The sequence below is a fragment of the Vulpes vulpes genome, chromosome 1, assembly GCF_048418805.1.
Source record: "Vulpes vulpes isolate BD-2025 chromosome 1, VulVul3, whole genome shotgun sequence".
NCBI lineage: Eukaryota > Metazoa > Chordata > Mammalia > Carnivora > Canidae > Vulpes > Vulpes vulpes.
In genome coordinates, this window is record NC_132780.1 from 144,697,219 (window position 1) to 144,724,644 (window position 27,426).

Below are 27,426 nucleotides of genomic sequence, written 5' to 3' on the forward strand. Positions count from 1 at the left end.
ATAAGAAAAAGGGCCCAAACTAAAATAGAATGTCCAGGAAGGAAACAGAATGATATGCATCCAGAAAGCTCAAACCTCCAGAACTAATTGCATCTAGGAAGAAGGTGAACAGAGTTCACTGAATAGCTGTCCTTTATGACAATATCCATCCTAATCCCTGTCCTGGTGTGTGTGTGTGTGTGTGTGTGTGTGTGTGTGTATGTGTGTGTGTGTATGTGTGTGTGTGGTGGGGAAAGTATGATTAGATGATTAGGGTCTGAATTTAGCTTTGGAATCTGTCCACTTACCAGTGGTATGTGTCTCCCTGAAACTCATTTTTTTCTTCTCTACAAGAGGAATGACACATGTACTGGACATGAAGAGTGCATCTAAAATGCTCCCATTTGGTCTGGCCCATACAGAGAAGTTAGCCTGCAAATGTTAGTTCTCTAGCTGCCCAATCCCACCCTATTTCCTTGTCAGGAGAAAGTAATTAACAAGGAATACCCAAGTGACAATGCACTCTATGAATATTGAAATCAAATATATTAGCTGCCTATATTAGGCAGAGTTATCAACTACAGAGTGCTGGAAATTTGAGCTTCCGACATTTGCTGATGCACATGGCAATCTAGTGTGTAAGAGACTCATTTCCTACTGAACTGGAACTTAAGAAAGCTGGTCTAGATACAGCGTGGGGTAGAGGAGGTTAATCTGAGTCTCCATCTGGGAAAACTTCACATATGTAATTTGACTTGTTTTCTTGCAGATGAGGTGCTGGGCAGAGGTGAGTGTGGACTGGTGAAAAAAAATCTTTATAACTGAAAAAGTAACGCAAAGCGTCTTCTGCTGATAGGAAGGGTCACCAGAATAGGGAGGCAAGGTTTGGTCCTGATGCTTTCTCCATAGTATCTGATCACCTCTCTGGGGTTCTGGACCACCTCCATTTCTAGTGAGAATACTGTGGGCCTTCTATGATCAAAATGTGCCCAGTCATTATACTTTCTGTGTAGGTTATTGCCCTGTTCCAGCTGCAGTTTTCTAGAAGTGGATCCTGAGTAGGCAGAAATGGTCTGATTCTTATAAACGAATTACTTCCTCTTTTTCTTCCTTCTTAAGGATCTTGGGAGTGCCCCTTATTAGAACTCTTTGGAGGAAAAGAAATGAAACCAGGGTAACCTGAATCAATTTTTTTGTAAAGAGCAAAACAGAGACCCATTATTCCTATAAATTTCAATAGAATAGCTTTTGTTTTTCCTTTCCTCTCTCTCTCTCTCTCTCTTTTGGAATATATAAAGAAACAACATAAGAAAAGTCAAACTTAAGTTCAAAAATAACTCTTAGGTAAGGAGGAAAGTCCTTATGCCTGACCAGAGGGAGACTGGAAGCAGGAAATTTAGAAGATGGAAACAAATTTAACCACCTTATAAATTTTGAGTGGATTGTAAATACAGAAGAGATGAATAAAAAAGCCTGCCAAGAGACTATGAAATGGTCTAGTTGGGATATGACTAATGCATGAACACAAATCTTGGTGACAGGTGGGTCAGTTATCTGTGGACTTTCTAAAGGTTAAATTGAACAATAATAGGATTTTGTTAATACCCTCAAGTGAGTTTAAACCATTAGCTACATGATGCAAATATGAAAATACCTTTTATTGGGCATGATTAAAAATAATGGGGTATGTTTAAAATGATGCCATTTACAACAAAAGGGCAATTAGGGAAAATTTGTCTAAAAAGCCAGAAAAGTGATAATTGCTTGGCGATTTCATTGTTATCACTGGAGATGATTCTCTTAATATAATAAACCGGGCACTTTGGCAAGCGACACAGGTTCTAGGCTAACTGTAAGTCCTTCAGGATTTCCTGGCAGCTAGGAACCTTGGTATTCCCAAAAAATAGCTTTTGTTAAAATGAGAGATGCTCATGAGTCTGAAAGTATAGCCTACTAATTATTGCACTGGGTCACTTGAATATGTTTGACATATTCAATTTTCGTCATCTGGGAGCTGATTTTGTTTTTTCTCCTGCCAGACCTTTGGTTGATTCTGACTATAGTAGTACATCTAGTAGGCATATGAGAGTAAAAATTTCACTAGCTGGATTCTCCTCAGAGATGACTTCTTCAGGTTCTTTCATCAGTATGGGAGGAGCTTCATCTCTAAGCAAGTGAGAGAAGCAAATAACTTAACCTTTGCTTGAGTGAATCAGTAAACCTCAGCCATTCCTCTTAGACTTTGTGTATGTGTACACATATTTTCTTCTGGTTGGCTTAATATCTTTTCAAAATATTTTTTTAAAGATTTTATTTATTTAATCATGAGAGACACATTGAGAGAGAGAGAGAGGCAGAAGGAGAAGCAGGCTCCATGCAGGAAGCCTGATGTAGGACTCGATCCCGGGTCTCCAGGATCATGCCCTGGGCTGAAGGCGGCAGTAAACCGCTGAGCCACCAGGGCTGTCCCTTTTCAAAACATTTTATGGAATTTTTCATATATAGATGAAAGAGAAAGAATAGTATAAAAAATTATGTATCCATCTCCCAGTTTCAATAATGATCGATATATGGCTCATCTTGTATCATGTCTACCTGTATCCACTTCCTTTCCTCCCCTCTCCTCTTGGAGCAAATAACACCCTGGGATTTCACCACAGTTTTATGTATCTGATTTGTGAGAACAAAATTTCCCAAGGCATGGTCCACAAAAACCCTATCCTGCAAAGCTACTGCAAACATAAAGGGTTACTTTATGTACTTTGGGGAAATGCTAGACACCATCTCTCCTTTTTGAAAGGCCCTGTACATTAACACATTAATGGTTCTGAGAAGTTTGCATGTTAGAACTCATTTAAACCAGTATCTTCCAAACTTGATTGAATCTGGCACTCTTTATTTCCAGCAGATCCTATTTACATATATGGAAGAAATGTTAAGAGATAATATTTGCATTTCCTAGGCACTTGCCATGTGCTAAGTTTTCTGTAAAGTATTTTTTATATGCATTCCCTTAATCATTATAATAATCTCTGAGATGAGATTTATAGCTGAATGTATTATCCCATTTTCAGATAAAGAAATTCAAGCTTAGAAATATGAAATAACTTGACAGTTGTCACACAGTAGGGAAGAGACAAGGGCAGGATTTACTTCTAGATTGAGCCTGAGCTCTCAACCCTTGTGCTATATATATATATATATATATATATATATATATATATATATTTGGAGAGAAGGTATTAATTACAACTGATAATGAGAGTATCCTCTAGTGGCATTGATATACTCCTGTTTTCTTGTGATGACAAGGGAAACAAAAGTACAGCAAAATACATTTGGTCAGAATCACTAGGCTAAGGATGTTGTTTAATAATATTTTCTGTTAAAAAAATAATAATATTTTCTGTTTCCATTGTGATTTGTACTTTTAGATTATTTGCACATCTATTGTCCTATATAAACTTCCCAATGTCTTGAAAAACGGGTAGTATTGGTGTTATTTCTATTTAGCTCATAAAGCACAGAGAAGGTCCATGTCTTGCCCCAGGTTGCAGATTCATTACAGAGTTGGAATTAGAACCTAGATATTATGTCCAGGGCATTTTACTTTGACTGAACCATGAATATTGCATTGACACATGGAGTATGACCTGACTCTTGGTTTGTTCTAGTTAATGTGAATTGGGGAGGCAAAGGGATAGGGTATTTGGGGAGACTACCTTAATCTAGAATTACTTGATGGAGAAGAGTGTGCTAGTGGTAATGCTCTTTTCAAAATATTCTACAGGTAAGGTCTGGGGCTTCCCTCAGTATATAGATCATGTTTTAGGGTAGGAAAGGAGGAATCTAAAGATTTAGTTTTCTTAGGACAACTTATGACTATCATATCCCTTTGCTCCTTTAGTACAAGGAGAACCCTGCTAGAGCTCCTCTGATACCCTCAGACCCCTGACCCTGACAATTTCTTGGAAACTCTGGCCCAAGTCTAGTTAGTGATGGAAGAGGCTCTGTGGAACTATAATGGTTCCTTTACAGAGGTGTCCATGATATAGCTGGGAAGAGCAGCTATTTATCATCAATTTCACTTTCCTCATCAAGGTCAACGTATTACCTTCTAAAGTTCATGTTTGGTATCTTTTCCCCTGACTACTAAGTTATGCAAATAAATTAAAAAACTATGCAATTGTTTTCAAATGTATCATGGGAAATAGGACAGTTGTGTAATAGCTACACAGAATTAAGCACCATCATTATTTGAGCTTTACTAGGGTAAACTAACACACCTCTGATTATCTGAGCATTTATTCTGGCTAGGACACACTTGCATGGAGATAGGGAACATTTGGATGGGTGGCTGCTAATATTGAACATTATCACTTCATTCAAATAGGTTGAGAGAAGCAAATATGATAGGTTTTTCTCCCATGCTATAATTATCAAGCACAATTCAGTACATTTAGGTACTGTCTATATCTAGACCACAAAATTATATAACAAACTATCATTCATTGCAGGTGATTAAAATACATAATAAAGCACCATGACCTCATTACTATTATATTCCCTCTCATAATTAAAGAAGGCATAAATTTAAAATATGGAGACACCATGATACAACAAAAAGAACATTGGTCCCTGGATTAGACAATCAGCATTAAGGAATCAGTTCTTATACTTTGACAATATGGCTTTGGGAAAATAATTTCATTTCTTTGAGGCTTGGTTGCTTATTTGCAAATGGAGATCATAATAAACCCTTGTTTGTTATGTTTTCTTGGGGATCAAACATTACAAATTTGGACCTACAAATTCCACAACATTATTATTAATAATAAAGGCTAAAAATGGAACAATAAAATTATGAGAAAGGCAGCAGAAAATGAGAAGAGAGCCCCCTGTAAAAAGTATAGTGTCTGGGGGTATGCAAGCAGAACTGCTCTTCTGAAACAGGAGTCCATTTGACTGCCTCCAGTTTCATAGATGAGAGGAAGCTCAGCCAGTCCAAGAGCAATAAGTCAGAGAATAACAGAAGAGCCAATCACACAGTATCAACCTACAAGATACATGAGTATTGACTTTGAGATCTGTAGTCCTAGGAAGAAAGGAAGCCTTTTTATCCTGGACATGGCCACCTAGTTCCTAGTTCCAAGTATACGTAATAGCAGTCAGTGATTATTGTGATGTGAGAGTGTAAATCTTATTTATTTTCTGTTTGGTTTAATTAGATTGCAATAATCCAGAGTGAAAACTCTCCATTGTGTGCTTCTAGGGAGTTCCTTGCTAACACCAAACTTTCAAATCAATGAATGTTTAAAGCACTCAGTTGCCCACAAAGTCAGCCATCCATCCATGTTTCACTCTCGGAGGTGTTGAGACCCGGAGAGCCGCAAAGCTTTCCTCAAAGGCACAGAAAGCTAGTGATAGAGCTAGACAAGCTTTCGTGAATCCAGGATCTTCCACGTGTTTTACCTATTGGGAGTTAAGTGTGTGTTTCCTGAAATATCTTGAGCATGGCAGTTACTTCACAAAAATAATATTGTTGAGGAAAAGAGACCTTAAAACATTGCAAGCATGTATACAAGTGTCTGGGATATGCTGAGGATAACTTTCAGAGGGATTTGTGGAGATCTGGTAAAAGAAATGAGAGAGTCTGCAATAACTGAATCTTAGATGAGAAGGTAGTGTATATGATCTTTTGAAATTAAAAAAGAGTGGTGTCTCACTGGAAGCCCCAGGGGGCACATGTGATTATCATCAGTGGAAGAGTGCATCTTATTATCTGGTGAGGAGGTGAAAAGAGTGAGTCAGCTGGCACAATGGGGAATTTCATTTTAGGTTAGGGTGGAGGGAGGGCAGTGGATGGGAGGCCTTTCTAGTGTCAGTAACTGTGTGTTTGTTGTGATCACACTATTTAGGTTGATTTTCCATTTGAGACTCCATGCTGAAACCCCAAGGAGAAGATTTCCAGTTATTTTTCAGAGCAAGCTTGTGTGAATTACAAACATTCTCAGTGGCCACTTGAATTGTTGGGGGAAGATCATTTCCAGTGTAATTATATTTGTTTCTTCTATTGCTAATGTTAAAATGAGAGAAAATGTAGATTTTATTTTATCCCAAAGAGACTATAAGAAATACAAAGAATAATTTTTTAAAGTTTTTTTGATACTTAAAATCAAAATAGTAAAATGATCTCATTGAAACAATCTGAACGTTATTGCACAAAGATGTATAAAAGCAAAGATAATTGATTAGCTTTCCTCCAATCCTATCTCAGTGATAACAGGGTGATATGCATATGAGAAAAAAAATGGGCAAAATCTTAGACAAATCAAGGAATCCCAAAGTGCTTGAGACTTTACCTTTAAGCAAGATTAAAAATAACTAAAAATTCTCTTAGAATTCCTGAAAAGGTTCGTGGGTAAACAGAAGAGGAACATAAAATATCTGGAATACCAGCATAGCTATCAGAAGGAATCAGAAAGGCTGACTTCAAAGGAAGGCATCTCGGAACAGTTTGGTGAAACATCAGGCAGACAGGCTTAACATCTGAAGGCAACACAGCAAGTCTTCCATCGTAGTAGTTCCCAAAAGCAGCTACTTAAAAATCTGGATCTCTATTTGACAGAAGACTGCTTTACTTTTAATAGTATCCCAATCTTCATTGTCGTACATGGAAATAAATTGGTTTTGCATTACAAAAAAAAGACTTTTTTATTACCTTTTTTTGAACTGAATCTTCATATAGAAGGATCTAGACTGAAAGCTTTGGGGCTAGAGTCGGGCAGAGGTCACAAAAGGGTACCGAGAGAAGCAGACCTAGAGGAATTGATTTCTAGAAAATTAGCCATGAGTAGAAATTTTGATGTTAAAGAATCAGACTTCTCTCAATCCTTGTTTTCTTAACCAATCATAATTTTTTAAATCAAGCTTCACAGAAAAGAACCATATGGTTACATGGCCATTAGTGACTCATGTATCCTTAGGGTGGCTCTTATCAACACCGTGCATTTAATATACCTTTCTTGTGGGCATGGTTTCATGGTGGAAACATTCAGAAATCAAGCTTAAGAGACATGATACTGAATTTCAGAGCACAGAAAGAGAAATCAGGGATCAAATAGCAGATGAACATGTCAAAAATTAGAAAAATGAACCAAAAACTTAATAGTGATACGTGTGAAATGGTGAGGGAGGAAGATCTGGCACAGGTGTATATTTCGACAAGATGGGCCTAGAGAGGAATGGCTGCTTCAATTCCAGACATGTGCTACCTCTGCCTAGTGATTTGACATAAGGAAATGCTGGAATGAAAACTAATTTCTCATGCAGAGATAAAGTTCAATCTGAATCCAATGGAGTATAATTCCATTATGCCTGAGTTATTTGGGGCTTTTGACTTACAATGTGCTATCCAAATTGTGAGATGACAAATACCATTAAAGGTACAAAATGTATCTGTCTACTCCATGGGAGAATTTGAGGAAACAACCAGTCTTTTTCTCTTTCTTTCTTTCTTTCTTTCTTTCTTTCTTTCTTTCTTTCTTTCTTTCTTTCTTTCTTCTTCTTTCTTCTTTTCTTCTTCTTCTTCTTCTTCTTCTTCTTCTTCTTCTTCTTCTTCTTCTTCTTCTTCTTCTTCTTCTTCTCCTTCCTTCCTTCCTTTGTTTCTTTCTTTTTTTTCTTCCTTCCTTCATTCTTTTGTTCCTTCCTTCCTCCCTCCCTTCCTTCATCACCTATCTATTCATCCATTTATTTATCTATTTATATAATTCTATGTATGTATGTATATCATCTTTATATACACATATGTATACCTGCATCCAATAAGCCTAGCTCTCATCGAAAAATGTTTGTAAAGAAATTGTGCTGAGTAATAATTGCATTATTTCTGGATTTCTTTGAAATGGGAAAGTTGCATATTTCTTACTCTTGTGACAATTGGTTTTATTTACAGAAAGTTTAAGTCATTTCTTAGCTTAGAAGTTTTACACATTTCTTAGTGGGCCACAATACAATGGGCTATTCTGGCTATAAATTCAACTGGGTTCAAAGACTACTCTTGGAAATTTCTCTTTCCTGTTGGAGTTTCATCCTCAGAATCTACCTAAAGTTACCTAAGGCAAGCATTAAATGTGCTGCTTTGTAAAATATCAAACGACTCTTTATCTTTACCCCAGTGTTCATTGCTGAGATGTGTATAGATCAATAGATAAATGAGAGTCTGGCCTCAGAAAGTATGGCTCAGGGATTGTGGTGTCCATATTGTTCCATCCTCTGTGAACAGATATGAAAATCTGTTGAATTGATGATAAAATCAATGAATTCGCTGCACTTCAAAAATGTTGTCATTCTTTATACAGATCAGGTACATATTTATTATTACTTGTGATCTTGAGGGAAGGAGTTTGGTAATAATGGTGACTATGACAAGAAATAGGAAGCTCTCTTTTGAAATCAAGTAGCTCTATACCTGTTCACCAGAGTTTCAGAAAAAATATCAAGTTCTAGTATATTTTTTTGAAATTCTGAAAAAATATTTAGTATATTATTTGTATTTATTTTTTAAGCTTGAGATAATACATGGCTAATGCCAGCTAAAGTGTTGTTACTGAAGTTGAATCATTAATATGTACCATATATTGTTAAGTGCTCACTCTTCAATATCCAGAGATGACTTAAAAATAATGACTCAAGAGGGAAAGAACATTCTAAGCAATGGGAAAGCAATGGGTAACTTAAGCTTTTCATTCATTGTAACAGCAGTTGAGCTTCTTGATGCATTTATTATTGTAAAAATGTCCTTGAAACCACCAATTATTTCTTCCTTTAGATGGTTAGTATTCTGAATATTATCTTGAAAACTTCTAGAAGCATAATCTGTCAAGTCAACTTGTACAAAGCATTTGTAAGTTCTCTCTGTGAGAATAATCAGAAGTTGTTTTAGTTTCTAATTCATTATCTTTAACCCAGTTGTATGTTGAACTGAAGGGCACACTTGACTCCTGCACTGGGAAGAAAAAATGGATTAGTCCTTCTCATCTCTGTCAGTTTCTCTTTATCCACACATTTAAAATAATTTCTCTCTCTTTTCTTTTTGAGGCACAGCTGTGTTAGTCAAGTGCATTTTTTTTTCAATAAAGAAAATATACTGCACTGACACTGAATCATTTTGGTTTTGTTGGTATTGTTTATTTTAAATCCAAAGGTTCAGCAGCACAGTGGGTAATAAATGAGAGGCTTTGACAGAACTGAAATAAAGATACCTTATATTAAAGGGACCAGCCGAATTGTACTATTCAGTAACTCTCTATGTGCCCATTATGGTGATTTGTGTGGACTTTTCTAAAACTACAAAATTTAAGTAAAAATACTCACTGGTTAGGAATTTTTCTAAACATTTGGTAGCAATGGGAGTTATCTAAGCAACTTAGAATATCTCTGAGAGTTATGTCACTGATTTCTTTACCTAAATAAAAGCAAATCCCCCAAGATCACCCTCTAAAAATTGGAACAACCAATAAATGTATACTATTGTAACTTTTTTTTTGCCTTCATCTTGGGAGGCAGCATTGTCTAGTTTAGGAGAGCTTGTTCTCCTACTGACTAGAAGTAGAGAGGTGATTGTATATTGCACCAGGAGTCCCTGAAGTTTAGAAAGACATACTATACAATAAACCCAATACTATAGCCAAAATCACAATTCTCTGTTGTGGCCATTTAAGAAAGAAAAAAAAATACATGGGAAAGAATATTGAAGAAAAGGAAAAAAGTAGATGCATGCAAGAAAGCGCACGCGCGCGAGAGAGAGAGCGAGTCTGGGGTACAGAAAGAGATGTGTAGAAATAAGAGGGATTAATACAGACAGACATTAATCAGCTCTTAAGAGAGTGAAAGTCACATTTTCAAACTTTTGAAAATATTGCTGCTAAGTTTTGTTCAAACAAAGGCTATGCTAGGGAAACCTGGATAGCTCTGTGGTTGAGAGTTTGCCTTTGGCTCAGGTTGTGATCCTGGGATCCTGGGATGAAGTCCCACAGGGAGCCTGCTTCTCCCTCTGTCTATGTCTCTGCCTCTGTGTGTCTCTCATGAATAAATAAATAAAATCTTAAAAAACAAAACAAACAAACCGAAGGCTATGCTATGCTGTAGTAATGACACACATGAACAAACAAACCCAGGCAAAGCAAAAGAACCCCAAACAACCCCCCATCCTAGTAGTTTAACGTAATACATATTTATTTCATGTCATAACTCAGGTCCAGTCGGCAGAGGGACCCTGCTCCATTCAGTCCTTCAGAGTCAGGTTCCTTTCATTTGGTGATATCTCCATTTTCAATGGCAATCTCCAAGGTTACTACAAAAAGAGGAAGTTAGAGTGGAGACTCAAGGGGTGAGAGGTTATGGGTTGCGCCTGCAAGTGTTATGCATCACTTCTGCCCACTTTCCTTTGACTACAATGGAGTTGTGTAGACTCAGTGGTTTCTGAGGGCCCTGACCAGTTTAGTACTGACAGCCAGTACTTTCAAAATCCACCATGCTTAAAACAAGCAGTGTTAGAACAGTGTATTAGAAAATGTGTTGGTGACATTTTCCAAAATACTCAAATCCCCCACAAACTCCGCTACACACACATATACACACAATGGACCTTTGTTCTAGGTTCTGTGATTAATAACTATCTAGTCCTGGAAGTGAGTCAATTTCCCTCTTTCAGAGAAGAGATTGCACTGTGGTTCCCTATCTGATTAAGATTTTTAGGAATGAAGCCCAAAGTCAGGTTAGGAAAGGAAACTGCTCTGTCTCCTAGATTGGGGTGGGGAGTGAAGAGTCCCTTGGCTGAGTTATAACATGAAATAAATGTATATTATGTTAAACTACTGATATGGGTTTTTTTGGGGGGGGTTCTTTTGCTTTGTTTGGGTTTGTATCCAATATCTATTCTTCACCTCCAAGGTGTCAATCCAAAACACACACACACACACACACACACACACACACACACACACACTACATATAGAACAGTTTGAAGCACTGCCCCAGACTAAGGAGGTTGCTAAACATTTCCACATATTGAAAACTCAAACCAAGGTGAAAATTTATTAGAAGACTCTATCTGGTTCCTACTGCTGCTGTAAATAATTACCACAACCTAATGCCTTAAAACAACACAAAGTTACTATCTTATAATTCCAGAGGTTGATGGTCTGAAATGGATTTCGTCAGGCTAAAATCAGGGTGTCACATAGGCTGCATTTCTTTCTAGAGGCTGTAGGGGAAGATTCATTTTCTTGCCTTTTCCAGCTTCTAATGCTGACCACAGTCCTTGGCTCTTGGACCTTGCCCTCCATCTTCAAAACCAGCAATGGATGATTGAATATATCTCATGATGCCATCTCTCTAGTTCTGACCTTCTTTTCTCTCTCTTCTCCATTTAACCCCCATGTTAATATGTTGGGCTCATGTGGGTAATTCAGGATAATTTCCTTAAGGTCAGCTGATTCATAAGCTTAATTCCATCTATAATGTTAATTTCCCCTTGCTGTATAACATAATGTATGCATAGGTTCCAGAGATTAAGACATGGACATCTTTGGGGGCCATTATTCTGCCTACCACAGATACCAAAAGATGGGAAGAGAAAACTGGCAGGGGATAGTATTTTAAGTTAAGTATTAGATAATGAAATTATTTAATTCATTCACACGTTTATTTATTTAGGAAACATATATTGTGTGCCTTCTGTGCATTTAGGATTGAGTCATGCTCTAAGGATAAAAGTCTGGAAAACAAACAAACAAACCAAAAAACAAACAAAAACAACTTTGTTTCCTTTCCTCATGGATCTTAGATTCTGTTGGAAACAGACAGTGAGCAAGTCTGCAGTAGCACAAGCCAGAGAATCCTGCTACAGGGGTACAAATGAGTAGCCTTGAGCCCACGAGTGTGAAGAGGGAGCAACGAGCGCAGCCAGACTGGGAGTGGGAGTCTGGGTTGGAAGATGAAATGTACCAGGGAGATAAAATATAAGTGATTGGATGTTCCATAGATATGAATAATTAAAAATAACATTCAGAGTTGTAGAAGATAGGGACAGGATCTGGGGAATGGGAAAATTAGGAGATGGAGCTGAAGACAAAACTTGAGGCTGGACCAGGGGCTTTGTAAGTGATTTTGAGGCATTGGCCTTATCTTGATGGTCATGGGAAACTAGAGGTTTGGGGGCCAGAGTTCTCTTGTATAAAAGTCATTGTATTGAGCTATGCCAAGAGAAGGGCAATGGTCCTAGAAAAGGGAGAGTAGGGGTAAATATGGGATACATGTAAAAACATAGGAGGGGACCAAGAACTGGCTTGTCTAAAGATGGCTTTAGACTCAATGACTCCGAGATGTTGCCCTCGGTGACAAAGCAAAAAAAAGGCAAGTTTGAAGTGGGGCTGATATGTGTGAAATGAAGGGGACTCTGAAAGATAATAAAAAACATTTAGCTCTCCACAGAGGGAGTTTTGATAGACTTTGGAAAATCTCAAATGAAAATATTAGTTAAAAAAATTTAGAACTGTCTGTGGTCAATAAAATTGCCACCTTCTTGTTTTTTATTATAAAATGTAGGTAATATGGATTTCATAAAATTTGAAGATCAAGTTGAAGGTGAAATAAAATAACAAGCTTCCCTTGTAAAAAGAACTGAGTATTTTATTTTTTTCCTTCCCTGTACAATCTAAAGATTCAGTGATGGGGAAATTACTTCATCTCACTTGGCGAAGTGACAGGGGATGTCTTATGAAAATCTATTTACAGTTGTACATCTTCAGCCCCATAACAGTAAAGCAGCAGTGTACCTCTGGAGGATTTTACACTTTAGTAATTCATTATGTCACAGGTTCCTCTTGGTGTGAAATTATTCTGATTAAGAAGAGCTGACAAAGGCAGAATGAAGTGATTCTCTTCTCTTACCATCTAAACAAGTCATACTTAATATTTCTTCAAGGTCAAGTTCAATTGAAAATAGGACAGGGTGATAGCTCCTTAGATTTGTACTAATAACTGGGTGTTCTCAGCAGAAGCCTTTTGGCAGGAGAGCAAAGTTAACTTATCAAAATGCTTAAGAAAGCAAAATTGCCTGCCAGATAGGAGATCCAAAAGTTTCAGGGCCCGTCATAGCTCTAGATTTCTTTTTCTTTTCCACTAACACGAATGAGCCTGATGCTTGAATAGTAATGCCTTGGAAAGTATGATCTCAGGTGCAGAACAAAAACGTTCTTCCTAGGATTTGTAATTTCATTTTAGGTGTTACTTTCCAAATGGGTTTAGACTATACTAGAAAAAATTATGAGAGAGGCTAGTACTCTTCAGCATGATGGCAGTTGTTTGAGTGACACCTTGCAGCATATATTCAAAAGATCAAGTGGTTCCTCCATTAACTTTCCTCAACCAACTCTTCAATCATCTTAGTCACCTGTTGTGACCTGCTAGTCAAAGCCTGGAAGATCTGGAAAATTGATCTGGGCTGCCTGTAGTTTCCAGAGCATGTTCATATTTTCACTTTAACTCACAGGTATCAGATAGGGACTCACATTTTCACAATTGGTACTGATTCTCAAACAGTATAGCCTGGTTAAGAGATAGGCTTGGGCATCAGCTCTGGGTTCATGCCTCAGCTCCAACTTTTCCCAGTTGTGTGATCTTGGGAAAGTTACTTAACCTTTATGAACATCAATTTCCTAACCAGGAAAATGAGGGTAAGAGTGGTATTTACTTTGTGGTATGTTTGTGAAGATTAAGTGAGATGAACTGTAGAAAACATTTCACCCAGTGGCTGGCACATAGTGAGATCTAAAGAGGAGTCAGTAATTTTAACTTAATCATGAGCTACAAAGAGCGCAAGATGAAAAGAAACTCTCAAGTTTTGAAAGAAATATTTGAAGATTGTCTTCTGCTTTTATAGCCCCTGATTGTTTTAGAATTTGAAACCAAATGTCCTTTATAATAAGTACAGCACCAAACCCTATTAATGCATTAATAGAAAATGTATATCTGAAAAGAAATAAATGAAAAGAGGGGCTATAGGTAAAAAAAAAAAAAGATGTGCGAGAACGAATTTTCCTGGTAGATTTTAGAATGTTCAAAGAGAGCACAGAGAAAAGCCTTTTCGGCTTTGAAGTGCTGAACTAATTAGATCCGCAGATTAGATGCAGAGAAAAGGTGGAAATCATTAAAAAAAGCATCATTCCAAGACACTCAGAGGCAAGAACCGCATGTAAGAGGCCTCAAAAGTTCAGTATTAGTCCTCAAAAAGTGAGTGGCAAAGAGAATGAAAAAATTTGCAGACTGGTTTACACAGAATGTTCTTTCTTCTCTCTGTAGTAATCTCTCCCTGTTTTCTGGACCCAGGTTAGTTTCTACGTCATGTGGAAATCATCATGCAGTAGACACCAAAGCTCTTCTTGCCTGCTCTCCTCTCAAAGTCCATGGCCCTTGGACAGTGTCATTGAATTTGAAACTTGATTCAATCTTAACATTTGTCTCACGTTGTTTTGATTTGGGTGAATGGGATGCCCATGTTTGATTCTATACTACCCCTTATGGGTTTGATCGTATACACGTTTCCAGGTACTTTCATTTAATTTTCACATCTCTATGTATAACGGAGTACAGGAGAAATCTTGTCAACAGAAAAGCCAGGTTAGAGAAAAGGCATGGATGTGGAGGGAGCATTCAGAGAAACACTCAAAGACAAGAGAAATCAGCAAGTCACAGACCAGTGAAGAGAGGAGGCTGGATGTTGGAGCAGTTTCGTGGCTGGGGAGAGTAGCAGATGGGCATCCAGTCAATAACTGATGACAGAGAAGGCATGAGGGCATGACATCTCCAGACCACTTGAACTGGCTGAGCCTGAATTACTTCTGTGGAAAGTGGCTTTGTCTTTGGGCCCCTCACAGGTCTTGCTTTCCACACATCTCATGGACTATCCCTTTTCATTGTCCTTTTCTGGTAACTCCTCCTTTGCCTAGTTACTTAATATTTAAAAAAGGAGTAGGTTAGCCATCAACATTAAACTCTCGGGTGGATTTCCACCATGTTTAGAATAATATATGTATTCCTTAAGGTATCTTCTTCCCCAACATTTCTGATACCACTCTTCTGCTCACTGTGCTCCAACAATTATGGTGTCTTCTCTAGCATTTTCCTCCCCCAGAGTCTTTGTCTCTGCCATAGTCTTTTGCTGTAACTCTCTTCCCTGATATTTTGTGGGACTGGCTCTCCCAGGGGCCAGATCTATCAATGTCTTCACAAAGAGGACTTTCCTGGTTCCTTTCCAAGTTTCTCTCTCACACCACTCAATTTTCATTATGATTATAATTATTATTTTTTAAAAAATACATTTCCTTACTTATTCTCTCTTTCTCTCTCCTTGAGTCTAAGCTTGATGAGGGAAGGTAACTCATTTATCTTTTCACTGCTGCATCCCAAGTATCTGGCACAGTGCCTGACATGTAGTAGGTACTCATTAAATATTTACTGAGAAAATGAATGTAGAAGGAGATGGTATCAGAGATGACACTAAAACTGGGTTTAGAGATTCCAACCTTCACTCTTGCTTTGAAATACAAAATTATAATAATTTTAATAATGTAATTCTTGAATCAGAGACTTTTTCTGATCTGTAGGAGAAGCTGTTACCACTTTCTGGAAAAGGGGTAGTCAAAATGATTAGATTAAAGGTCTCAAACTCAGTGTTTTTGCTTTCCAGTCCTACTGCTCTCCTACTAATTTGCAGTGGATGGCTCAGTGATTGTGTGAGTTACAGAGTTGAGGATTAATGAGCAGCTCCCATCTATGCAAAATAATCTATCCTTGGATGCAGGAGAAGTTTGATAAATCATTTTACCAAATGATTAAAGCTGGTATCTTGAAACATTACAAAATCAAAGCCTGGCAATTATATCTTGTACATTTAACTTGCTTCCCCCCCACCCCCCACATTAGAGGATAGTACCAGGTAGTTCTTTGGAGGGTGTCCCACAAGAATACTCTATCCTTCCCCTTTTCTGTGCTCTTTCCAGTCATCATGGCTTCCCAGTAGTTCTTTCTCCTATCCCTGTTCCCACCTACCGGTCTATTCCACCAATAGTGAATTCTCTATGTCATTTGGGCCTAATTTCCAGGTTCCATCAGCCCACTGGCTCTCTCAATGTCTCCTTACTCTCTCCTCAAGATACTCAGGAGCTTCTCTGTCTCCACATGCCCTGGGCAGTCTTTGGGAAACAAGACATTTATTTCTCTAGTCATTTCCCTGAGCTGCTCTGTTGTGCTATAGTGTCTTATATTGGTTTTGAGTCAATCATCCCAGCAAGCTTTTCCCAAGGTTTCAAAGTAGAACAGAAAAAACAAACAAACAACAAAAAACCAAACCTCCTTTGCTTTCAGTTCTCCCTAAGCCTATATACACTGCTTCCTCCAATTAGGATTCTGGTACAAAGAAGAGAAGTTGAGATATGTATTTCTATGACCTTCCTTTACTTTTGCTTCTCTTCACACTTCAATTAGCCGAGAGAGAGCAGCTTTTCCTGTTTCTCACTTTCTGGCAGGGTATTTCCCCTTTGTCATAATTCTTTCCTGGGAACATTAAGCTTCACAGCTTTGCCTTAAGGATGAAAAAGTATTGACTTGAAACTATAGGAAAATAACTTCTGCCAGTTTTGGCTTTGATATAGGTGATACAGAACAAGTTGTAAGATCATGAAGGTTAAAAAAGAAAACCCAAATACAAATACAAAGAATGTTAGCCCTTTTACAAATGTTTAACTAGAATCAAAACAAATATTGAAATATTTTAAGGAGAAGATTTTAAATAAGTGAAAAACATTCCAGAAAACAAGAAGAGACATTAAAAATGGAGACAGTCAATGAAAAGGTCCTAAATCGTGGAAAGAAAATATGAATTATATATTCTAATTGTGTAATTTCTATTGTCTTGACAATAGACAAGTCACTTAATTTCTTTGAGCCTAGTAATTCCATTTATAAAAAGCAAAAGCCAGAGTGTTTTTCAATACTGGTGTCCTGCTTTGTATGATTTTTAGATGTTATAGTGTAATGGTGTGCTAGTTATTTATCACTGCATAACAACCACTCCAAAACTGAGTGATTTAAAAAACCAATAGTTCAATCGGAGAAGGACAAGCAGTGTATGTTCTCATTCATTTGGGGAATATAAATAATAGTGAAAGGGAATATAAAAGAAGGGAGAAGAAATGTTGGGAAATATCAGGAAGGGAGACAGAACATAAAGACTCCTAACTCGGGGAAACGAACTAGGGGTGGTGGAAGGGGGGAGGAGGGCGGGTGTTGGAGGGGAATGGGTGACGGGCACTGAGGTGGACACTTGACGGGATGAGCACTGGGTGTTTTTCTGTATGTTGGTAAATTGAACACCAATAAAAAAAAAAACCAATAGTTTATTTTTTCTCAGGAATCTATCATCTGGGCTTGCATCCATGGAGAAAGCTAATTTTTGGTACCAGCATTATCACCTGGGTTGGCTTGATAGGTCTAAGGAAAAGATGAACTTGAAAGAAAGGAAAATTCAAACTAACCTTTTGGAATTACTTAAATCATTGCCCATCACAGCAGTTGATAAAATATTTTACTTCCTGATAATTGTTGGACAATAAAATCTGTCAATCTGGAATTTAATCAATGAGATACTTCAATTCCCATATTTCCACAAGACAATGATACTTGGAGTTTGACTTATGACTTCAAGGTACTGAAGAAAAATTGTTCTATAATTAGTAGAGTATTGATATTAAATGAAGGTCATTATCTCCTAACTCTGAAAATATGAGAAAAGTTAACAAATTTAGAAGTCATGAAGTTCAATATACCTGGTTTTCTCAAGGTTGAGGCTGGTATGAACAGAGGAGGAAAAACAGAAGGCAAATTGATTGAATGAATACAGGTTCAGAGATCAACAAGAATAGATTTTCCAAGTAATAGAAGTTTTTATAAGCCCTATAGAAATAATGACAATAGCTTATTCAACAGTTATATGATAAACTGTATTAAAACTTTTAGAGTAATTATGTAGAACAAATTTGTAAACATCAATAGGAAAATATGGAACACATATTTGATGAACAAGTGAATAAACAAATAGTAGTTATTAATTTAAAAAATATATTTGTTGAAATAATGCATTCACATTTTAAGAGATTAGGAAACCTAGGCAATGAGAGATTTACTATCTCTCTCAAGGTTATGCTCAAGTGGGTGAGCAGCAGATGTAAGATTTGAAATGAACCCAGATAGAGGTATGTCCACTTTTTGGGTGTTTGTGTCATGCCACTTGCTTTTTTTCCCCTTTATGCCACTTTGCTTTAATGAAAGATTTAACAATAGTACTTGTTTGCACTATCTGAAAGAAATATTAAAGAGGATTTTTGATTTTAGAAAAAAGTGCAAAAAGTGAAAATAACATTCAGCATTTGTTTTGGATCAAGCCTTTGTAGAGGCAGTGTGTACCCAGAACAGTGGGAATGGCCCCACCAAGCTCCTTCCCCAGGAATTACACTGAATATCTCAGATCAAGGCACCAGAGCTTTGAACTGTGTCTGTGAGCATCTATGTTTCATCTCCATTTATTTTGTGCAGACTTTAGCAAAATGTATCCTAAAGAACCAGAGAAACCCAAGAGATGTTATTTTTGGGGTCTGGGAATGCTAAAACATTTTTCTAAACACATTAATGGTATTTGCTTCTTTATGCCATTTTGGCTTATGAAAGCTTTCACAGGAATGTTCTACCTTCAGATAGCAGGGGAAACCTGGATTTCAAATTCCAAGCTTCATGTACTTAATCACTAAGCTATACCTCAGAATGACATACTGCAATGGTGTAAGAGGATAAATATTGGAAATATGGAAATGAGAAATGCTGAAAAAAGAAACTTCTGTCAAGCAAATTTTCAGTGTTATTCAGTAGCATCCAATAAAGTAAACACATATTTCTTGCAAATGTTATTTATAAACTCCAATTGCCTTCTAAAGTGGGTAGGCCCTGGTAGCCAGGAGGTTCTTTATGGGTCTGTGCTTGAGTGAGAGCAGGTGAATTTGGAGGACATGGCAGAGAAATAAATCATTTCTCTATGAAAAGGAAGCAAAGGATTAAAAACATCTGAGAGAAGACCACAATTTGGGACTGGCTGAGAAAGGAAACTCCAGGTGAGAAGCACTAATATTGCTCAGAGCATCACAGGGTTATGTGCTACGGTGGTTTGAGTATAAAATATCTTCATCTTCTTTTCTGAATCTCCTCTCGATCCTATTACTCGCTAATGTCTTGGGGTGAGCAGATTTTGTTTCTTCTGAGGAATGGAAAGATGTGCTAAGTCCAACTTCAACCTTGGTCTGGAGAGAACACAGGACACATGCTGGGGCATCTGATATGTAGGTACTACTCTGCTCTACTTTGAGGGGCAGATAATGGCCAATTAGATTTTGTCATAGTCTGAGGGAAATATCCCTCAGACCACAGAATTTGCTTACCTTTGAATCCAAGCTTACCAAAGAAAACTTGTTTTCTGGAGGTAACGGTTTCTTGGAGGTATCAGTTGAGGAGGGGATCCTTGTCAGTGGCTACATGAGGACCCTGACTGTAAACAAATTTCCAGATTCTTCCTGTGAGAAGAGTTACAAACGCCATGTCTTTGGATAAATCTCTCCTTCTCTTTCCTTATAACTTTGCTTGGCACTGTAACAAATTCTGTGTCTCAATCTCCTTTGGCACCTGAACTTTCTGCTGGGCTCCAGGGAGAACAACAGCAAAGGAGAATATATGGTCTAGTCCAAAAAAATTTTCTATGAAGTGTTTTCTACTCTCTACCTCCAATCAGATAGAATTGAGCATTTTTTCCTTAGTACTCTTCTATAATTTCATGCAGACTTCAATCAAATAATATATTACTCCTTTTAGCACTTTTGGAAAGAAAGCATGTTGGATTCTTCCTGCCAGCATGTATGCTACTTAGGGCAGAGTGTTTATATCTCTGGTGCTTATCCCAGAGTCTACCATGAAGTAGATGCTCAATTAATGACTGGTGAGTGTAAACGGCTGGATAAAGTCTGAACAAACATTTCGGTGTGATAGTACCATGGGCCGGAGAAAGAATGAACAGTTCTGGAAGCTGGCCTACTGGTGGCTATAATTTTTCTCCACACCATACAGCCCAGGAGAAGCTGCAGCAGGGCAGTGATAGAAATGTCTGAAATTGAAATATTGTATCTTTAGGCTATAAAAACTGTAATGACATATGTACATCACCTGGTTAAACTTCACCGAGAAAGAAAATTCTAGGTAGCAGAAAGGAAAAAAGAAGTCAAACAATACTGAGTTCTAAGGATGTAATTATTGAAAATGTATTTTTATTTGTGAGGTACACGAAACTCAGGGAGATTAGACAACTTGCCAAATATCCCATGACTTGCAAATTATAAAGTCAGGACATGCCCCGAGATCTGCGGGAATGAGAAGGCCAGCTTGCCCTCCAGAAAGCTGACACCATTATGGACTAGGTCTGTAATGAGAAGCTTTTCACATGTGAGATAGGAGATGATTTCTTTCAGTATCTCAGAACAAATACTTCAGAACCCACCTTTCATGTTTTAGATGCAGCAGCCATGATATATAATGATTATTCCCATGAGCAAGATGGCGAGGGGAGCATACAGAAGTGCTTTACAGAGAACTGGTTGAATGTTCTGTGATTTTGTAAGCATATAATAGAAATAGAAGGTGGGATTTTTCTAGTACTCATTTTATCCTATCTAGAAATTATGAAAGTATTTGTTCGAATCAGGAATTAATACCTGAAATATGGAAGGTGTGTGTGGGGGGGAATGTCCAGTAAACTTTGGCTGATGGAATAAATGAATGACTCACTCCTGATAGAGCTGTGGGCACTGAAACTGCTCTCAGATCAATCTTTGAAGGACGTTACATAGGATCTGAGTCAGGGAAGCTGGCAGGGAATAGCTTCTCTCTTAGGCTGGTGGTTGGTTTCTCAAGAAATTAGGAGCTCACTGCAGCCTGGTCACCCAGAGCTTTTCCTATCAGTAAATCACAGAGGAGTGAGTTCCCAGAGTCTAGTCAGTAAGAGGGTGACTGAGGAGCTTCTGAGAAGTAATAGTGCTCTGCTTATGTGATAACGTACTGTGCTTGTGCCAACAGTGTGGTGTGGCTGCTGAGGCAGCTAATGTAACCTTAGGCTGTTTTCAGGAGGAAATAAATGGCCCCTCTTACCATGTAGTAAATGATCCCTCACACTGCAGCTGGATTCTGTGTCTAGTCACTGAGGAGCATGGACATGTTCAAATAGGGAAACCAGCATAATGAGGGGTCGGCAAATCATGTCATGTGAGCAGTACTTGGTAGGGCTGGGTATTTCATTTTGTTTTTCTGGAAGGTGAGAATCCTCAGAGGCACAAATATTTGAGGATCCGTTATGTGAAAGATTGCGAGATGTATTCTGATTGGGTCAAAGGGTGGACATAGATATCAGATCAAGGTAAAGAGAAGCTTTCTAACAATTATCTAAAGATAGGAGGTGTTGGCTCACAAGGGAGCCATTATAAGAGGTGTGTGGGCAGGGGTTAGCTATTTGTAGAAAGGATTGCAAGTCTGGGTAGGAAGTCAGGCAACAGACAGTGTGGAGTGGACAGTGAAGAGTGCAGGTTGACTGGAGAAAAAGGTCTCTGTTTTTGGCATAATTCAGTCAGTAAGAGCTAAGGTAGAATGTGATGGTTTTCACTTGCCAAACGTGCAGAGGCCGTAACTGGAGGGACCCAAAATGGAAGGCGCCTTAGAAATCATTAATATAATCCACTCCTTTTATAGACAAAGCTAACTGTTGTTATTGGACTACATGAGGCAGAATTAAAGGAGATTCTCTGTGCTTTCATCTGCCCATGGCTTTGCAATTTTTCCAGGGGACTTGAGGGCTTGGAAGCAGACTGGTAAATGTGAAAGGCTCCTGGCTTCAGCGCCGTTCTACTCATCTGCAGTGGTGTTTGCACTGATGTTGGAAGACAGGATTCTACAACTAAAAATTCAGAAACCTTGGTTGATGCCAAATAGCATCTTCTTCTTTCTCCTGTCATTCTCACAGTAGAGTGAAATTCACTCTCTGCCTCTAGAAATGCCAATAATTGCTTTTTCAAGCAACTACTACCATGAGAACTGCCCAAGAGTGAACAAGTGGGACATATTTTAGGCTTACTGGCTCAGATCTATTATTTTCCTCCAAATTTCCATCACCACTGTGTGTCACTGCTGTATTTTTCCTGAGCCATGGCTTATTTCTGTAAGTGTTCATCTAATTGCTTCCAATCTTTCTTCTCACTACTGATCCTTCCAATTGGTCCTAAACTTTTTTGGGATTGAAACTGGCCAATTCTCCCATTTCAGTGGTATATAAAAACTACTTTCATCTGTCAATTTCATACTGCATGTTGCCTCAAATAGCACTGGCCTTTTTTTTTTTTTTTTTAATACTACACATGTAGTCTCAGTTTGCTTTCTTGTAACTGGGTTGAACTCTGTTGGTTTATTTTTTTATTTTATTTTATTTTTTTTTTAATGTTCCTCCCAACCCAACCTCCAAACCAGGTTTCTGGTAAATTTCTGCATGTGTTTCTCAACAAAATTCATTTGAGTTCTTTAATGCTTGCATCCTTAACATCTTTATGCCTGTATTTCTTGGTTTTCTTCCCTCGTGAAATTCAGGAACATTGACTACTTTATTATCAGTTGCAGATTTGGTTTATCAGTTGTTCTGAATCAATAATGAAGATGTAAAACAATGCTTGATTCTTGGGGATGCAGATGATACCTCCCTTCAGCAAGATTCATTTCTGTTCATTTGTTGATGCTGTCAGGCTTCCAACCATGGGAATGTGCCGAGCCCAAGCAATTTGCAAGTAAGATTTGGGGAATATTATCTAAAATGTTTTCTGCAAGTTTGACTATAGGGGCATATTGCTTATATATTCATTTTCTCTTTCACCCTAATTTTAATCATTTCTATCAATGCGTGGGCCCCATAGCTTACCATTTTATTATTAATTAATTAATATTGAAGTGTAGTTGACACACAGTGTTATATTAACTTCAGGTATACAACATAATGATTTGACAAGTCTATATGTTATGCTATGCTCACAAGTGTAGCTACCATCAGTTACCAGACATTGCTACTACAATATCATTGACTATATTCCCTATGCTGTGCCTTTTATCCCCATGATTTATTCATTCCATAACTGAAAGCCCATACCTTTCACATTCCCTCACACCTTTTGCCTATCCCCTCACCCCTCATGGCTCTTTTTTTTTTTTTTTTTTGAGATGGCTCAGATGTTTATTAATTTTCTCTTTACTACTAGATTTATCTTTCACAAGCTTTAATTGCTACTTTCCCAAATAGCAATTACCAAGAGCAATTACTAAGATCTTTCTTGACCAATAAGCCACTTTTTTCCCCCGTCATCAACTCTCCAAGGAAAATTTCCATTGGTCCTGAATCGTAGTTTACAGTGAGCCCAGTTTAGCCTAGCTAAGCACTCACTGTTGATGATGCATGGGCTATTTAGTATATAAGGGATGATATACAGACCCAGGAATTATAAACTGATAGAGCCCAGAAGAACAGCGCAGTTCTTATGTAAGGTAAGTAATAGTGGCTGAGGGCTTGAGTAGTGTTTTCTTTTCTTTTTTTTTTAAAGATTTTATTTAGTTATGAGAAAGAGAGAAAGAGCGAGCGAGAGAGAAAGAGGCAGAGACACAGGTAGAGGGAGAAGCAGGTTCCATGCAGGGAGCCCGACGTGGGACTCGATCCCGGGTCTCCAGGATCAAGCCCTGGGCCGAAGGCGGCGCTAAACCGCTGAGCCACCTGGGCTGCCCTGGGGTTTTCTATATTAAAATATCTACCTCATGGCCCATCTGGCATATAATCAAGCAGATCTGATTATTTTGAGACAGATAACTTGTGTTGAAGAGACAATTCTTGACTTAAAAAAAAGAAAAAGAAAAAAAGGAATTCTGGACTTTGATAGAAAAAGGAGGGGGGTGAAATGTAACTCTCCCTATGCTTTTCTTCTAGTTAGAACTGTAACACATCATCCCTCAGATTAAAAAAAAAAAAAAAAAAGGAACTCCCATTTTTGCCAACCCCTGCTACAGTACTAATGATTTACCACTATGATCTACAATATCACTTTTTCCAGAGACTTTTGCATCTCGATGGGGAACTCCTAAAAGTGGTAAGTTTTCAAGATCAAAGGTCAAAGGTGTGAAATTATGATACCTGGTCCTGAAATTGGTAATTTTGGAGATGTTTTTCTTCGTTGCCTCTCCTATGATTTATCTCATACAATTTGCTCCCAATGACTCAGTAAGAGAGACTCCTTGGAGAAAGTTTCGACGAAAGCTCTATCTGATAATATTTTCCTTTTTAGTTATCTGTTTCACAGGAAATTTGGCAATGGCAGCTGATGTGTGCAATGTTGTACTTGTCTTTTCTTACAGTTTAGTTGCTCTTACTTCCTGGACTAGCAGGGATTTGAGATGCAGTGATCATATTTCCGATACCAGTAAATTTCTTCATTTAGGGTTTGAAATGGAATAATTAAGGCTTACAAATATAGAGATTTGCCCACTTTGTTTGAGGGAAGGATAATAATGTTTAAGATAACATGTTAGTCCTTTCCCCAAACTGGGAGTAGATAGGAAAAGTGACTTGTAAGTTAATGATATGATTGGCTCCAATATAATTGGTTTTGAACTGCATGGTCTTCCCGATTTTAGCTTTTTCTGATAGGATTCAGATATGCATAGGAGTATTTTGGTTTGTTTTTCCCTGTAATGAGAATTTAAAATAGCCTGAAACCGGGTGTGTTGGCTGCGTACAGTTTCATTTGCATACCACAGAGAGGAGGAGAGAAACCTGGACAATATTTTTGGCATTTTAATAATATGCCTCCAAGGAAGGAAACAGCCATACAATTCATTTTCTTTGACAAAACTTTAATTAGAAAACCAGACTCCTCTGATTATAAAAATTACACAAGCTGATAAATCTTGGTAAGTTATAGAGAGAATAATTTTATGAACATTTTATACCTAATAAAAAAGTTAAAATAATTAACAGCATTCATCAGATTAATTTTGTTTTCACACGGTTTTCTAATATAAAAAAAACATATAGTCATCAACCTTTATATAAATCCATATATGTTTGTAATAGTGTTTTCATAATGAGAAGGGACAATATGCATATGTAAATAATAATATTAATAATCAGTAATGAATCAAAACTGCCAAAAGCTGAAGCATGACAAAATTTATGATCAAAGTTGCTTAGGGAACTTTTGAGTTTTCTAGATCCAGCAAAAATGATCTATTGGAGAAAACCTAGACACAAGAATTCATATCATTGTATTGCCCCACTTGAAAAAATTCTGTATGATCAGTGTTGGTTCATGTGTTTCCAGAACAATGACCTTTTCTTTTCTTTCAATAATTTTGTACCAGAGTGGTGCTAACAATGTGCTGGTGTATTGTGCTGCCTGCAGGAAACGGTGTTTGATCAACAGAAAAACTGTAAATCTTTTTTCGCCCGAGACTAGTAAGAATAGACCCATGTTGACAACACAAAGTTTCATCTGAATGTGGCGTTCCTGTGGGGGCTAACTTGTGTCCTGCAATACTACATCATTTAAAAATACCTTAGTTCTTAAAACTTCTGTCCTGGTTCAAGCATCACATTGACTTCTAATTGCCTTTTAGCAAGATAAAAGAATAGTTCAAACTATAAAGGAGGAGTCTTGGTACTGTGAAGTAGTCACATGTAAAATCTACATTTCTTTATTGCATTCTAATTTTTTTTTTCAAAATTGTATTGCAATGCTGACCCAATTTCATAACATCATCAAATCACTTTAACCATGTGTCTGTGAGAAGTGCTTCTATGTCTCTGCAATACTGTCTAAATATAAGAGGTGCAAACTTTTAACGAATTACTGAATTTCATTTGGAGAATAGCAATGAAAACATGAAGCAAATCCTTTAGGAAAGATGGCACTATGTTGAGCACACAGATATTAAACACCCTAATAGTTGCCATTAAGTTTTCTTTTACAAGCTGGTATTTTAACACATCTCAAAGTTAATTTAATTATACTAATTTTGCAGCAAACTGTAATTAGGAATAATCCTCTATTGATACCTTGAGGTCCAAGGATAATACATTTAAGGATGCCATTTGTTTCACATCTCACACTCAAATTCAAGCAGGAAGATTTCTGAAACATTTTAGATCATCTAGCTGGTAAGCTAAAGAGAGGCAGAACTGAACTGTCTATGAACATTTAAACTTGAGCATTGTCCATGCAATCTCTTGTTGCTCCCTAGAAAGTGTTTTGCTGGAAGTTATACCAAGTGAGAGCCCTGAATGAATGCGCCAGAAATTATAGGAGAGGAAAGATTCTCAGAAATATACTCGATTTTGTGGCAGGCAACCCCAATTTTGGATTAAGAGGCAGACATAAGAAGAAAACCTGATTTTAATTTATAATATTCATCGCCTTCCTTCATAAATAATTTCCTTTTGGAGGACAAAGTGATGTGTAATAAAACTCGGTATATTCAGCTTACCTCAACTTCAAGTGGGTAAGAATATAAGTAGCAATTTCAGCTGAGAACAAGGCAGAGATGAAAACATTAATGGAAATAAAAAAGCTATCACATCTCACAAGCAACTTTTGTATCATTTACAAAACGTAAAGAAAACTTTGTGTATGCTGAAACCCATGTGGATATAATTAATAAAGCATTTTCTGGCCCAAATACTGAAATACTGCTTCACCGTCATAAATTACGTTGTTTTTGATAAATTCTAATAAGGATAAACTAAGTCATAAAAAGCAATAAGAAATTTGGACAAAAAACAGCCATCTGAGTCACAATTTCTGTGGATCGGATTACACAATAAATCTGTTGATGTTAAAAAACCTAGAACAAGTTCTATACTAACAAAATTCAGAAAATGAGAAATTTCTACCAGAAAGGAAAACAAAATGGCAAATATCACAATTGTACAGAAACTGCTTCCTCTATTTCTTCGTGACTTGATTAATTTAAACTACAAAATTTTTTCTGAATTCTTTCAGCCATTAGAGGACTAGTTAATGTTCTTACGGAACCTGTGACTTAATTACAAGCATCTGTTTTCAAGGCTAATCAATGAATCATTAATGTGAGCTTGGAAACAGCAGGTAGAACATCAATAAATTATTCATTTTGGGAGAAGGATGAAATGTTCCCAAGCATCAGAGGATATATTTTACTTATGTTCATATCAGGCTGGCTTTGGGTGCTTGTGTAATCCTAAAG

At 37.4% G+C, this 27,426-nt stretch overlaps 1 protein-coding gene across 1 annotated transcript in view; it reads right to left on the minus strand.

The window, feature by feature from the left end:
• Positions 1 to 6,123: 6,123 nt before the first annotated feature.
• PTCHD4 (patched domain containing 4) overlaps positions 6,124 to 27,426 on the minus strand; it is a 214,925-nt gene continuing 193,622 nt past the window's right edge. The window contains exon 4 of the mRNA XM_072733659.1: positions 6,124 to 8,986. Coding sequence (XP_072589760.1) covers positions 8,865 to 8,986 — 122 coding nt within the window. The 3' untranslated portion in view covers positions 6,124 to 8,864. The remainder of the gene's footprint in view (positions 8,987 to 27,426) is intronic.